This window comes from Triticum aestivum, chromosome 6A (assembly GCF_018294505.1).
Source record: "Triticum aestivum cultivar Chinese Spring chromosome 6A, IWGSC CS RefSeq v2.1, whole genome shotgun sequence".
Classification (NCBI taxonomy): Eukaryota; Viridiplantae; Streptophyta; class Magnoliopsida; order Poales; family Poaceae; genus Triticum; species Triticum aestivum.
The window spans coordinates 603,922,740-603,939,453 of record NC_057809.1 but is presented as its reverse complement, the minus strand read 5'-3'; the positions used below and the strand labels follow the sequence as shown (position 1 = coordinate 603,939,453).

Sequence of the window (16,714 nt, the reverse complement as noted above, 5' to 3'; positions counted from 1 at the left end):
GGTTGGAGCAGGATGTTCCACGATTGGAGTCTGGGTCCAATTAAGTCTGTTCTGAACGTCACATTTGGCGGAAATGATTCCATTACCGTGGCGATAGTATCACCTTTGTGGTGCACAATGTTGTATAGAGCCGGATATTGTTTCCGGAGTGTGGCATTTCCTAGCCACTTGTCCTCCTAGAATCTAATTTCCGAGCCGTCCTTAATCAAGAAGGATCCATAGCAGAAGAAATATTTCTTCGTAGCCACTAGACCCGCCCAAAAGTGGGAATCCCTAGGCTTCCGATATACTTGGGATACCGCCTTGGAACCCACATATTTTCTCTTTCGAAGGGTTTGCCATACACCATCTTCCGTTAGTAATTTAAACAACCATTTATCGAGGAGGGCCCTATTCTTAACCTCAAGGTCATGAATGCCCAACCCGCCTTGGTCTTTAGGACGGCAAACCACACTCCATTTAGCCAGTCGATATTTCTTTCTCTCGCTATCTCCTTGCCCAAAGTATCTTGATCGGAAGTAATCCAATCTATGTAAAACTCCTTTTGGTAACTGGAAGAAGGAAATCATATATAGTACTATATTACTAAGTACTGAACTTATGAGGACCAATCTTTTCCCTAGAGACAGCAATTTACCTTTCCAACTGCTAAGGCCTCCTTTGGTTCATAGGGTAGAAAAATCATAGAAATAGCAAAGTCATAAGAAATGAGATGACATGTATCTCAAATCCTATGAGTAGGAATAGGAAAGAAGATGCCCTTTGATTCACATCATGGGATTTTTTCCATTGAGTCTAGGCTAATGTTTATTTTCTTATAAAATGTGGAGGATAGGAAGAATTCTTCCATAGGAATAGGATTCCATTCCTACAAACCAAATAGGCTCTAAAGAAATTTTTCCTATAGAAATCCTATCTTATGAAATTCCTACAAAATTCTTCTAAACCAAAGGAGGCCTAAATCTTTTTTGCGGGGCCATATCTTATGTGGCGGGCTGCTAGAACACCTTCATACCCTTCCCATATATGGACTGGATTTAAGGAGTGTCAGACACCCGTACATATAGGAATGATTTTTTTGCAGGGTTATGTAGGAATGATTTAGGGCTCTAGTTGAAAAAAAAGTTTACTCTCTCTCTCTCTCTCTCTCATGTTCGGGCACATTAGAAAAGACGTTGTGTCTGGTTAGAGATCCTCTAACATCCATTGCCGTACCATGTGGCTTCCTCCAAGCTACCAAACATATGCCGTCTTTTGAAAGGCAGACATGCGAGTGAAATCAGTCAACTCGACTCATATACCTCTTCTCACAATATGCCGCGGACTGCTTTGAGCAACAACTCAAGGTAGCTTCATTCAAAATAATGCAAAAAATGCAAGATAAACTTAATGATAGGTCAAACAATATGATTGGTCTAATAAATGTTGACATTTTTATTCTATAAACTTCATTAAAGTTTGCAAATTTTGACTCAAGACAAAATTAATTGCAGCAACGTTTGCAAATTTAGTGCAGTCAGCTTATGACCATTTCTACGCGACAAGTATGTAGAAAATCACTGATAACCTTTACCACCACCCCCCCCCCCTGCAGGAGCGAGCACCACGAGGGAGCTTCAAGGTCGACCACGCGTTGCCCTCACCAGTGCAAGCGGCCACACGACTTCTATGAGAGGGGGGGGGGGGGGAGTGCTTGTCCTGTGCCAGAGACGGTGAGTTAGCAAATCGGGGGAACACGGTTGCAAAGTGCTACAAGAGATGTCTGATAGCGATGCGACGAGCACATGGGGATGCTATGACCCGTGGGCTGCGATGTTGCAACCTGCAGCCGCGGATGCAGCGACCGGATGGTGCTAAAATTGGTACCCTCTTTTGACAATGTTGAAACCAAGAGAAAGGGGTGTCTGCAAGCGAAGCTGGACCCGCCTCCTGAAGATGCAACGATCGGCGGTCGAGGATGTTGCAACCGAGATATGTTGCAACCGATAGTTGAGGATTGAACGACCGATGGATGGGGTTTGCTGAAAACGACTGTCGGGGATCCTACGACCACGGTCGACACTATTGCGACCACAACCGCCACTACTGCCCAGAGAAGCATGTGGTGCTAGAGATGTGAGAGTGGAAGCTACGAGCGATCATGGCGGTAGGGGGTAGGAGTTGTGAGCAAGGATGGGAGATAGGGAACCGACTTTCTTCAATCCTACAATCTGCTGTCAGGGCTACTACTATTGGAGAGCATGGGACGGCGAGGGGGGAGAGGGGGGGGGGGGGGGTACACCGACGAGTCTGATATGGGAGCCGGAGACGACGAGCAATTGTGGGAGTAGGGGGGTGCGGTTTCGCCACACATCTACGCGCTCTTATGCACGCCGTTGTGGAGCAGAGACAAGATGGTGTGGAAGGGGATTTTTTTCCTCTTGAATTTCGATTAGATCTAAGGTGCGGGAGGTGAAAAATGATGTACAGTGCATGGACCAAATAGCTAATATCTAGTGCACCGGTGCTTGTGGTGCTATTGGTACACCGAATCTCCGTAGCCCATTTAAAATAATTCCAAAAAATGTGACATCAATTGAGCACATTCACACAACATCAATATTTATTGTCGTAAAATTTTCAATCAAAATTCGAAACATTGCCCGAGATACAAAAATGATAAATTTAACACCGAATAGTACGTAGTATAAGTTGGACTTTAGATTTGACCGATTATCACATTGATGTCAAATTTATCATTTCTTTTATCTCGAGGAATGTTCCGTATTTTGATTTGAAAATTTATGATACCAAATATTGATGTTGAGTGAATGTTCTCAATTTGTTTCCTTAAAAAAACATTTTTAAAAATGTTAGGGTGTCCGGTGCACCGGTAGCACCACAACCACCGGTGCACCGAATACGTTCTCGCGGATCGGATGGCACACGGGGTGACCGATCGGGGTATCCCCGGTTGACCCACGCCTAGTACCCGCTATATCGTGATGGCTAGACGATGAGGCTTTAATCATCTCACAAGGAAACATAGTAAACGAAATGTCCAATAAAGCTAGACCCGTTACAAGAGGTAAACACGTACTCCGTATAACCAAGTCATCATCATTCTTGGCCGGCAAACGTGTTCAAACTCTACCGGAAGTCAAATCCAGGACGCAGAAGCATTTTGATAGCACTGAGCGAGCGGAGAAACCAGCATAGCTTCCTATTTGGATCATGGGGTTAGAGCTAGTTTGGATTAGTTTGGAGCTCAAATAACCCAAAAGTATTCAAACAGGGAGGGTTAGAATGGGTTAGTTTCATCTAATCCAACTATCCTGATGGAGAGGTGCTTATTTGAGTTAGAGTGGGTTAGAAAATAACTCTAACTCTAACAGTGTTAGAGTATCCAAACAGGACCTTGGTCGTGCAACGGTGACGTGCCAGGTGATGGAACTTTTCCGTGGCAGGAGGAAGGATTCTGTCCGCGCTTGCGGTCACGTGGCCCAGGCCGGTCCGAAGCCACCCATCGGGCCCGTCGGCGCTGCATCTGCACCCGCCGCTGAATATTCCTTGAGTCGCTGTATCGCTCCATGACCAAACGCGACGGCCCCATGTTTTGCTTCCCGCCAAGCTGCACCCGAGCCTCCCCTCGCCTTCCTCCCTGCTCACGCGTAGTATCGCACCGCAGTTTTGTCGTGTGCCCGCCCGGTACGGTGCCAGTACCAGCCTACCAGCCAGTAGTATAAATGGTGCCGCGGACTGAATGTACAGACCACACAAGCTTCATCCATTGCTCAGCAGCAGCAACGACAAGCAAAGGCAAATTGGTATGTACTAGCCCGTGACGTCACCATGCCGTCGATCGACAAGGCCACCGACAACGGCGAGCTGAAGCAGAGGCAGCCGGAGCAGGAGCTGGTCTGCGTCACGGGGGCCGGAGGCTTCATCGGCTCCTGGGTCGTCAAGGAGCTCCTCCTCCGTGGCTACCGCGCCAGGGGAACCACCAGGGACCCCGGTAAGTCACAGTTGACACACCATCCATGATCTCGCCGAGTGTTGTGGTGCTTGACCAGCTCATCTAATGGCGCGCGCCTTTGCATTGGTTTGTGAAGCTGACCGCAAGAACGCTCACCTGCTGGCGCTGGAGGGGGCCGAGGAACTAACGCGCGCGGCCGCTACCTTTGCATCGGTGCCGTGCTACACCGCGCGCACTTCCTCCAACTCCTCGGCGACCTCTTCCCGCAGTACCACATAACCGCCAAGTAAGTACAAGCACAACATGATTGATCTTATTTCAACGTGTTTGATTCGATTTTGGGCATTGCTTGCTTGCTCACCGCGGAATTCATTGGCGCGGCAGGTGCGAAGATGACGGCAAGCCCACGGCGAAGCCGTACAAGTTCTCAAACCTGAGGTTGAGGGAGCTGGGGTTGGAGTTCACTCCGCTGAGGCAAAGCTTGTACGAGACCGTGACGTGCTTGCAGAAAAAGGGCCATCTGCCTCTCCCCGTTGTTCCCATAGTACAGAAGCGCGCGTACTTGTAACAGGGCAGGACAGGGGACAAGCCTATCTGATACAACAAGAGCAAAGCTGTAGCAAGAAAAGAAAATACTGTCAGGATTTTGGAACTTCAGCATAAAATTAATTGTGTATTTCTACAAAGTAAAGTGTGGCATGTAAATAAAACTAAGACCACGACAAGTATTTTGGAATGGAGGGGTCATTATTTATTTTGTAATGAATGTACTTCTACCCATTATTAATAAATTCTTCTTCCTAAAAAAAGAAAGAATGATATCGTAATTTGGGATCAATAGAGAAAAATGTGTCTTGCTCTTGCAAGTCTGATTTGTACACAAGTACCATATTTGAATATCATGTTCCATTTTTTTTTTACTTTTCCAATTTAGTCTCGTTTGGGTGGCCATGTTATTTTTTTGAAAAGGAATGGTCAGGTCATGCTTGACAAAATTAGTGATGGCTAGTTGCGGTTATGAAGGTGCAGCAAAGGCGATGTATTTTCTGGGACGTGAGATAACACCCAGATTTATTATTGGCATACACTTGTGTCGGATGCGTAAGCTTACCGTAGCATCTTCAATGTTGGATTTTGGACAGATGGTCTCTTCTTAGCAGTTTGGTCAATGAAATGTAACCACTCATGCGTTAACGGATATTCTCGGTTCTGTCAACGACTTTGGCGGTTTGGGTTGCTTGACTGGCATGTGCATGGTTTTGGGACAGTTGTTTCGACATTTGTACCGCAATGAAACTTATAGCCACTCATGTGAGCTTTTGAGACGGCTATTCCGGCATTTGCACCGCCCCAACTACTGCTCGAGGGTGATTCCTCTGGGTTTGGGGTGCGGTACTGAGCGGTGGGAGCACCGTAGTTCCGGTTATGTTTTAGTAAACGGTGCAACCGGTGTGATAGGCGGTTGTACCGCTCAGGCCACTACTGCCTGCTTTTACTGTTTGGAGTGGTTGTACCATTTATTCAAGTGCTTGTACTGCTCTAGTGTTTCTCTGCAGCATAACATTTAGATTCGTAGGAGCCTATTTAAGGGGGTCTTCTTCCCCAATGGCCCCAATTAATCTGAGCAAGTTTTCCCCCATCATTGTTGACCTCTTGTAGTTTGCTTTCTCTCTATTCTTCCTCTGATTCTTGCGTCTATTTGAGGGAAAAGAGAGAGGATATCTATATCTACATTTTCACCAATCCATATCTCCTCTAAGTGAGGGGAACCCTTTAGATTTAGATCTTGGCATTCTTTTGTGTTATTCTCCTTTGTTCTTTCTCTCATATTTCTGCATAACATTTTTTGTTGTGTTGGGATTTGGGGAGAAGGACTTGAGCATCCCATGTGCTCTTGCCATTGTATTTGGTGCATAGATTTGAGTTCTCCACAGTGATACATGAAAGTGAAATTTTGAGAAGTTTTTTACTTTTGGGTGCTTGGTACCCTACAATTTGTTCCTCCTGGGTGATTGGGTGCCCTAAATGGTTGGTGTTGTTACGGAGCTCAATCATTATGGTGTAAAGCTTTGGGAAATCTTTGAGAGCCTCCAATTAAGTTGTGGAGATTGCCCCGGGCAATTTGTACGTGTTCGGTAACCGCCCTTAAGGGTCTTCATTTGTACGGGTTCGGTGATCACCCTCAAGGTTCTCTTAGTAGATTCACAACACCTTGTATTGTGTGATGGCGTGAGGAGAATATTGTGAGCCATTGTGGCTCTTAGGGAGCAATGTGCATCCACACCGTTCTAGCGAAGATTAGCATCTGTAAAGGGGTGAACCTCGGGATACATCGTCGTCTCCGCAAGCCTTGGTTATCTCTTAACCGAGCTCTTTACTTATGCACTTATTTTGTGATAGTCATTATGCTTCAGGTTATTTTATTTTTTTAGAAAAGGAGGATGTATCCCCGGCCTCTGCATCTGGACGATGCATGCAGCCATATTATTAATTATTCACAAAGACCATATAAGGTGGTACATCAATAAGCCTGAAGTCACCATCTTGACAACACCGTTGCTACTTCTATCCCCTTGATGAAGGCGTGCCAAATGTCCGGGCCTAATACCAAATAGACATCGCACTAAAACCTAACATCTAAAGCCGGGTGTCCCCTCCAAGCCACTACCTGGATTGGGTCCCACACCGGTCAGGCACACTCCCAGTGAGCACCGCACGCTGCAAGGGCCGTCACCTCCATCATCCCTCGGTCCATCCTCAAAGCAAATTGTTGCACCGACCTTGCCAAGCCTCTCTGCCATCAACGCCACCATGACGCCAGACAGCTTCCTCCTCCTGCGCGAGTCCATCTCCAGACGCGCCCATCGCCGAATCTCTGCGGCGCCATGCCGCCAGGATCCGCCGCCGGCCTTGCGGTAGATGTAACATCGCTCCTCCTCTTGTCCCCTCCAGCCAGCGCGTGCTCCAAAACAATGCCTCCAGAAGGGACAACGACATCGAAGATGCTATCATCACCCGATCCGGTAGACCCAGATCTAGGGTTTCCCCCCGAAGCTCACACCGTCGCCGTTGCTGGATTATGCTTCAGGTTATATATCTTGCAACCACATAGTTGTGTATCTGGTTTAGCACAAATTGTAGGTGCACATAGTTAAACCTGGTATACTTAGTTTTATTCCGCATTTATTTAAGCCTAGACGTCCTGTGAGCAGGGAGATGACTGGGTGGGCTGCCGGTTGTCGTTCCGTTCGTTCGACCATAAGAAGGGATGGCAGAAGCCTACATGGCAGTAGATTAGCCCTGAGATTCGTGCTAATAATCTAATGTTGAAAAATGCGTTCGTTTTGAGGTGCTAAAACTCTGATGTTAGCTTTATTCATGTTTTCAATAGATACTGACATGCGATGTACATGGAACCCAAACGCCCCTGAAACTAAACGCAAGCTTTCAGTTTCAGCAAAGCCCTTGCCAGTTGCCACCACTATGCCAGTTGCTAGCCTCACGAGTCACGCGTGGCATCTGACCTGACCTGACCTGACTTTCTTCACACTCACTTAGCGAACAGGCAAACGCCCGGCATGAAAGCGCCATCCTTCCCACGTGGTAACATAACGCGCTGCAGGAAAGCGCCACCATGCCACAAATCGACGTTTCGGATAGCGACTTGACAACACGTGAACTCAGCTGGCGGCTACGATCAGAGATGCTAGACCAAGCCGCGTCTTGCCCGCTGGAGTGCACACAAAGCGGCGTAAGCTGCGTTGCCAAAACGCGTCTTGTCATATGGCGAGTGGACGCGATGCAGCAACGCGGCTAAGGAAACAGCTGTCATCTTATTGTCACACGTATAAATACGCACACGCACTAGCACTACACCAAGCAACACTCTCACTCTCTCGCTCGAGCACAAGCCTCAAGCTAGATACCACCAGCGAGCCATCCACCGGCAGCCAGCAGCCATGGACATGAGCCTCGGGCACTCGAGCTCTGCCTCCTCCTCGTTCACGACCGAGCGCGGCGGGACGGCATGGCCGTGGCCGCCGAAGCGCCCCGCTGGCCGTACCAAGTTCCGCGAGACGCGGCACCCCGTGTTCCGCGGCGTGCGGCGCCGCGGGAACGCCGGCCGGTGGGTCTGCGAGGTGCGCGTCCCCGGGGACCGCGGCACGCGCCTCTGGCTCGGGACGTACTTCACCGCCGAGGCGGCTGCGCGCGCGCACGACGCCGCCATGCTCATGCTGCGCGGCCGTTCCGCCGCGTGCCTCAACTTCCGGGACTCCGCGTGGCTGCTTGCGGTGCCGCCCGCCTTCTCCAATCTCTCTGATGTCCGGCGCGCGGCCGTCCAGGCCGTCGCGGACTTCCTGCGCCGTCCGGAGGCCACGGGTGCCGCCGCTGGGGCGGGCCAGGAAGTCACGTCCAGCGTGGCCGTCCCGTCGTCGGCGGCGTGCAGCGTCCCCTCGTCCGAGACGGCGAAGACTTCCGGTGATGCCACTTTTGAAGAGGCGGCCGCATTAGGCATGGACATGTTCGACCTCGACTGCCTGTTTGGGGAGACGGACTCGGACACGTACTACTACGCGAACCTTGCGCAGGGCCTGCTCATGGAGCCACCGCCTACCATGGCCACCGGGGCGTACTGGGACAACGGAGACTGCGCCGACGGCGGAGCCGGAGCTGATGTCGCGCTCTGGAGTTACTAGGACTTTATGTTGGAGAGATAGTGTAAGCAACACCTAGTGTGCAAAAATAGAAAAAAATCAGTGACATCCATCGGATTTTCAATGGATGTCTCAGATTCAATGCATCGGGAATTGGTGGAACTTCTGTGCATTTTATGGAAACCCCCTTGACTAATAGTCATGTATAAAAAGATCCCTCCACCATGTTTGGCTCTTCTTCGTTGAGTCTCCTCATTCCTTGTCAACCCCCTTTGCTATATCCTTAGCTAGAACCAAGTGGTAGCCTGGTAGGATCGATGCGATGCATCATCTTAATTTTATATTTAGACTAATTAAACTAACACAGCAGCCCTCTTAGAGATGGATATTTCATAAAATTGTAACACTGAGATTTATTCTGTCCATAAACATATGCCTATTATGAGATATTGTTGATCATACGTTATTTTTATTAAATATGCTGTGTGTGTGTCCACACACACACACACAAAATATGAAAACAGTACCTAAATTTAGAAAACATTTCTATTCCTCTTCCTCTTATTATTAGATGACTATTACTATAAATCAACCCCCTGCAAAAAAAAAAACTATAAACCAATCCGATCCAAGAGAATGCATATAAATTTAAGTTTAGCACTTTCAATATCTAGTGTAGTAAAGATTAGAATGTTTTACGCTATTTTCTCTGATTTCAAAGATGGTATTTAATAGTTAATGTAGCAATGTCTAGCAACTTGAAACTACTACACTAAGTAATTTGTTCGATGATTTTTATGTCTTGGTATTTTGTAAACATAAATATATACCAATGGAACACTTCCACACGGAGAATTTTAAAACGAGTATAACGGAAAAAAATAAAATCAATGTGTAGTTTAAATATTAGATATGGTTTTGTTCTATAACATTGATAGTCAAAGCATGAAATTATGATGGTCAAACTATACCTTATGCTTTCTAATGGAATGAGTATTAAAATTGGCAACTCCATTCTTTAGTAGATGGTATGTAAGCGTGGGTGTGTGTTTGCGCTTTTAAGCGTGTTAAAAAACACATTGTTTTTAAATTTTCAGGAGGAGTTTTTCTGTAATAAAATATTATTTTAAATATATTTTCACTCTTCATCAACATTTCTATGCCGAACATGCATATGCATAGGCGTTTTTGGTTCCTCGTGTTATTTTTCCTCTCTCAGCCGATCACAGAGATGGAGGTTCGCGCTGATGGTAATTATAAATGAATTACCTAACTAACAATGGCCATACGTTTCCCCCCCTTCGATTTTCTACAATAAATCTGACCTCGTGGCCAACAATGGAAGAAAGTTTAAACAACGTCTAAGGGAGAGAGAAGCGTGTGCTGGTATGGAAATTGGCTATGGCTCCTAGGTGCATATGCACCCATTGTCCATCACATAGAGCTTACAGTAATCACTACTGAGTATAAAGAGTGTTGGTGAACGCAGTAATTTCAAAAATTTCCTACGCACACGCAAGATTATGGTGATGCATAGCAATGAGAGGGGCGAGTAGCGCCTACGTACCCTCGTAGACCGTAAGCAGAAACGTTATGACAACGCGGTTGATGTAGTCGTATGTCTTCACGATCGACCGATCCTAGCACCGAAGGTACGGTACCTCCGTGATCTGCACACGTTCGGCTCGGTGACGTCCCGCGAACTCACGATAGAGCTTCGAGGGAGAGCTTCGTCAACACGACGACGTGATGACGGTGATGATGTTGCTACCGGAACAGGGCTTTGATGACCCACAAGTATAGGGGATCTATTGTAGTCCTTTCGATAAATAAGAGTGTCGAACCCAACGAGGAGCAGAAGGAAATGATAAGCAGTTTTAAGTATATAAGGTATTCTCTGTAAGCACTGAAATTGTTGGTAACAGATAGTTTTGTGATAATGTAATTTGTAACGGGTAACAAGTAATAAAAGTAAATAAGGTGCAGCAAGATGGCCCAATCCTTTTTGTAGCAAAGGACAAGCCTGGACAAACTCTTATATAAAGGAAAACGCTCCCGAGGACACATGGGAATTACCGTCAAGCTAGTTTTCATCACGTTCATATGATTCGCGTTTGGTACTTTGATAATTTGATATGTGGGTGGACCGGTGCTTGGGTACTGCCCTTCCTTGGACAAGCATCCCACTTATAATTAACCCCTATTGCAAGCATCCGCAACTACAAAATAAGTATTAAGGTAAGCCTAACCATAGCATGAAACATATGAATCCAAATCAGCCCCTTACGAAATAACGCATAAACTAGGGTTTAAACTTCTGTCACTCTAGCAACCCATCATGTACTTATTACTTCCTAATGCCTTCCTCTAGGCCCAAACAATGGGGAAGTGTCATGTAGTCGACGTTCACATGACACCACTAGAGGAAAGACAACATACATCTCATGAAAATATCGAACGAATACCAAATTCACATGACTACTTATAGCAAGACTTCTCCCATGTCCCTAGGAACAAACATAACTACTCACAAATCATATTCATGCTCATAATCAGAGGGGTATTAATATGCATAAAGGATCTGAACATATGATCGTTCACCGAATAAACCAATTAGCATCAACTACAATGAGTAATCAACACTACTAGCAACCCACATGTACCAATCTAAGGCTTTGGGACAAAGATTGGATACAAGAGATGAACTAGGGTTTGAGATGAGATGTTGCTGGTGAAGATGTTGATGGAGATTGACCCCCCCCGATGAGAGGATCGATGTTGATGATTTCCCCATCCCAGAGGGAAGTTTCCCCAGCAAAACAGCTCCGCCGGAGCCCTAGATTGGTTCCGCCAAGGTTCCGCCTCGTGGCGGCGGAGTTTCATCCCGTGAGCTAGCTTATGATTTTTTTCCTGGACGAAAGACCTCATATAGCAGAAGATGGGCATCAAAGGGCTGCCAGGGGGCCCACGAGGCAGGGGGTAGGGTGCGCCCCCACCCTCGTGGACGGTGGGTGGCCTCTCTCTGGTATTTTTTTGCCCAATATTTTTATATATTCTGAAACGTGCTCCCGTGAAGTTTCGGGACTTTTGGAGTTGTGCAGAATATGTCTCTAATATTTGCTCCTTTTCCAGCCCAGAATTCCAGCTACCGGCATTCTCCCTCTTCATGTAAACCTTATAAAATAAGAGAGAATATGCATAAGTATTGTGACATAATGTGTAATAACATCCCATAATGCAATAAATATCGATATAAAGCATGATGCAAAATGGACGTATCAACTCCCCCAAGTTTAGACATCCCTTTCCTCAAGTGAAAGCCGATATCGAAAAATATGTCCACATGTTTAGAGATAGAAGTGTCAATAAAATAAAATATGGACATGAGGGCATCATGATCATTCACAGTTTGTCATATGATCTCTTATGCTAAAGTAACAATTCATTCACAGTTTCAAGTATGAATCATAAACTTCATTGAAAACTAACAAACTATAACCTCAGTCATTGAAGCAATTGCAATTTATCATAACATTGGAAAGAGTCAATATAAGAGCTTTTCAGCAAGTCCACATACTCAACTATCATTTAGTCTTTCACAATTGCTAACACTCACGCAATATTTATGGGTATGAAGTTTTAATCAGACACAGAGAAAGATAGGGGCTTATAGTTTTGCCTCCCAACCTTTTACCTCAAGGGTAATGTCAACAATAATAGTTCATGAAAACTCACATCCAATTAGCTATATATATATATGGATGTTTCCAACACATTGTGCTTGCCAAAGGATAAAATGTAAAAAAGGAAAGGTGAAGATCACCAAGACTTTTGTATGAAGTATAAGACAAGAATAAAAGATAGGCCTTCCGCGGAGGGAAGCAGAGGTTTTCATATGCTTTTATGGTTGGATGCACAAAATCTTAATGCGAAAGAATATCACTTTATATTGCCACTTGTGATATGGACCTTTATTATGCAGTCTATCGCTTTTATTTCTTCCACATCACAAGATCGTATAGAGCTCATTTTCTCCACACTAATAAATCATACATATTTAGAGAGAAATTTTTATTGCTTGCAACGATGACAACTTACTTGAAGGATCTTACTCAATTCATAGGTAGATATGGTGGACTCTCATGGCAAAACTGGGTTTAAGGATATTTAGAAGCACAAGTAGTATCTCTACTTGGTGCAAAGAACTTGTCTAGCATGAGAGGGAAAGGCAAGCTCAACATGGTGGATGATCCATGACAATATAATTTATTTCAGATGTAAGAAAACATAACCCATTACGTCATCTTCCTTGTCCAACATCAACTCTTTAGCATGTGATATTTTAATGAGTGCTCACAATCATAAAAGATGTCCAAGATAGTATATTTATATGTGAGAACCTCTCTTTCTTTATTACTTCCTATTAATTGCAACGATGACCAAAACTATGCTTGTCAACTTTCAACAACTTTTATTCATCATACTCTTTATATGTGAAGTCATTACTCTCCATAAGATACATAAGATCTCTATATTTCTTTTTATTCTTTCTCTTTTATTTTTATTCTCTCAAGATCATAGCAAGATAACCAAGCCCTTGACTCAACACTAATCTTTATTATATAACTCACGGACTCAATTACATAGGAGAATCATAAAGAAAAACTCAAAACTAGATCATACTAAAACTTTATTCTACTAGATCAAAATATTACCAAAAGGATCGAACTAAGAAAAATGGTAAAGATAATGGTGTGATGGTGATACGATACCGGTGCACTCCCCCAAGCTTGACAGTTGCCAAGGGGAGTGCCCATACCAGATACTCAGTTCTTCTTTGTTGGTGAAGAAGGTGTTTGTGATGATGGATAATCGCACATCGAGCGTAGGAGATCCTCCAATTTGCGGATAATGCCCTTGAGTGCGATGATATGCTCCTTCAACAAAATATTTTCACTTGTGAGATACTTGTTTTGAATGCGAGCTAATTCAGTCATCTTGAAAGCTTCAATCTTCGTTGGAGTAAAGAGATTGTGAGGAGGTTGAAGGATGTCTTCTTCTACTACTGCCGGCACTTGATCTCCCATGGCCTTCTTGATCCCGTCATCCTTGTTGATCTCTCCGGGCTCTTCTCTCTTCAGCTCTATCTTCATTAGCCAAGCATCGTTGCCCTCATTGTTGGAGGAGGAGGGAGACGACATGATGCCTGGCCTTGACAACCCTGGCAGAAAATAGCTCGAAACAAAAACATGAGATATTTGCGTGATATGGTGGTCAAAACCTTCGGGAGATTATATAATGAATTTTTACAGACCAAAAGAAGTATCGTGCAAGAAAATGGAGTTCGGAGAGCACAAGAGGCAGGGGGCGCACCCAGGAGGGTAGGGCGCGCCCTCCACCCTCATGGAAGCCTCGTGTCCTTCCCGGACTGCTTCTCATTTTCCTATTTTCTTAAATATTCCAAAACGGAGAAAAATTGCTATTAGAACTATTTTGGAGTCGGTTTACTTACTGTACCTCATACCTATTCCTTTTCGGAGTCTGAAACGTTCTGGAAGTGTCCTTTATGTATTCCTCCGGGTTACTGTTTCGATAACATTAGTTTCAACATTTATAGGATTACTTGAGATATAATGTTTGATTCTTTGATCGTTCACCACCCTTGGATTTGTGCCTTCGAAGTTGTTGATTTTTATGGCACCGGAGCGATAGACCTACTCGATAACGTAAGGACCTTCCCATTTAGAGAGGAGTTTTCCTACAAAAAACCTTAAATGAGAGTTGTATAACAATACATAATCACCTACATTAAACTCACGTTTTTGTATCCTTTTGTCATGCCATCTTTTAACTTTTTCTTTAAACAGTTTGACATTCTCGTAGGCCTGGGTTCTCCATTCATCAAGTGAGCTAATGTCAAAAAGCCTCTTCTCACCGGCAAGTTTGAAATCATAATTGCCCAATATGCCTTGTGTTCTAGTTCTATAGGTAAGTGACATGCTTTTCCATAAACCATTTTATACGGAGACATACCCATAGGATTTCTATATGCAGTTCTATAAGCCCATAATGCATCATCAAGTTTCTTTGACCAATTCTTTCTAGATCTATTAACAATCTTTTGCAAAATTAATTTAAGCTCTCTATTACTCAATTCTACTTGGCCACTATACTATGGATGATATGGAGATGCAATTCTATGATTAACATCATACTTAGCAAGCATTTTACGAAAGGCACCATGAATAAAATGTGAACCACCATCAGTCATTAAGTATCTAGGGACTCCAAACCTCAGAAAAATAACTTCTTTAAGCTTCTTAATAGAGGTGTTATGATCAGCACTACTAGTTGGAATAGCTTCTACCCACTTAGTAACGTAATCAATAGCAACTAAAATATGTGTATACCCATTAGAGGTAGGAAACGGTCCCATATAATCAAAGCCCCAAAATCAAATGGTTCAATAACAAGTGAATAATTCATAGGCATTTCTTGATGTCTACTAATATTATCAATTATTTGACATTCATCACAAGACAAGACAAACTTACGGGCATCCTTGAAGAGAGTAGGCCAATAAAAACTGGATTGCAATACCTTATGTGCAGTTCTATCTCCAGCATGGTGTCCTCCATACGCCTCAGAATGACACTTGCGTAGGATATGTTCCTGCTCATGCTCAGGTACACAATGTCTAATAACACCATCTACTCCTTCTTTGTAAAGGTGTGGGTCATCTCAAAAGTAATTTCTTAAGTCATAGAAGAACTTTTTCTTTTGTTGGTATGTGAAACTAGGTGGTATAAATTTAGCAACAATATAATTAACATAATCAACATACCATAGAGCAGTACGAGAATCATTTATGACAGCTAATTGTTCATCAGGAAAGCTATCATCAATACGTAGTGGGTCATCAAGAACATTCTCTAACCTAGACAAGTTGTCCGCAATGGGGTTCTCAGCTCCCTTTCTATTAATAATATGCAAATCAAATTCTTGTAGCAAGAGAACCCATCTAATAAGTCTAGGTTTAGCATCTTTCTTTTCCATAAGATATTTAATAGCAGCATGATCGGTGTGAACAGTTACTTTAGAATCAACAATACAAGGTCTGAACTTATCACAAGCAAATACAACTGCTAAAAATTCTTTTTCAGTAGTAGCGTAATTTCTCCGGGCACTATCCAGAGTCTTACTAGCATATTGGATAACATTTAATTTCCTATCAACCCTTTGTCCTAAAACAGCCCCTACAGCATAATCACTAGCATCACACATAATTTCAAAGGGTAAATTCCAATCAGGAGGCTGAACAATAGGTGCAGAAATCAAAGCTTTCTTAAGTATTTCAAATGCTTCTACACAATCATCATCAAAGACAAAAGGAACATCTTTTTGTAAGAGATTAGTTAGAGGCCTGGAGATTTTTGAGAAATCCTTAATGAACCTCCTATAAAAACCGGCATGACCAAGGAAACCTCTTATACCTTTGATGTCCTTAGGACACGACATATTTTCAATAGCATAAACTTTAGCTTTATCAACTTCAATACCTATTTCAGAAATTTTATGCCCCAAGACAATACCTTCATTAACCATAAAGTGGCACTTCTCCCAATTCAAGACAAGATTAGTTTCTTCACATCTCTGCAAAACTCGATCAAGGTTGCTTAAGCAATCATCAAAAGAAGTTCCATAAATGGAGAAATCATCCATGAAAAGCTCAACAATCTTTTCACAAAAGTCAGAGAATATAGCAGTCATACATCTTTGAAAGGTAGCAGGTGCATTGCATAAACCAAAAGGCATACGTCTATAAGCAAAAGTACCGAAAGGGCAAGTAAAAGTGGTCTTTTCTTGATCCTCTTTTGACACAGGTATTTGAGAGAAACCAGAATAACCATCTAGAAAGCAAAAAAGTGTATGTTTGGATAGTCTTTCTAGCATTTGATCAATAAAAGGTAAAGGGTAATGATCCTTTTTAGTAGCTTTATTTAATTTGCGGAAATCAATTACCATTCTATAACCTGTAACAATTCTTTATGGGATCAATTCATCTTTATCATTAGGAACAACAGTAATACCTCCTTTCTTAGGG

General features: G+C 43.7%; 2 protein-coding genes across 2 annotated transcripts; both read left to right on the top strand.

Moving 5' to 3' along the window:
• Nucleotides 1–3,772: 3,772 nt before the first annotated feature.
• LOC123128927 (cinnamoyl-CoA reductase 1) lies at nt 3,773–4,711 on the top strand. The gene is made up of 3 exons (XM_044549042.1): nt 3,773–3,994; nt 4,092–4,241; nt 4,340–4,711. Exons 1-2 carry the CDS (start codon nt 3,832–3,834, stop codon nt 4,232–4,234), a joined length of 306 nt encoding a protein of 101 aa, XP_044404977.1. The 5' UTR covers nt 3,773–3,831; the 3' UTR covers nt 4,235–4,241; nt 4,340–4,711.
• A 3,155-nt stretch (nt 4,712–7,866) lies between these two features.
• On the top strand, nt 7,867–8,817 carry LOC123128926 (dehydration-responsive element-binding protein 1H). The gene has a single exon (XM_044549041.1). It carries the CDS (start codon nt 7,915–7,917, stop codon nt 8,650–8,652), a length of 738 nt encoding a protein of 245 aa, XP_044404976.1. The 5' UTR covers nt 7,867–7,914; the 3' UTR covers nt 8,653–8,817.
• Nucleotides 8,818–16,714: the final 7,897 nt, after the last annotated feature.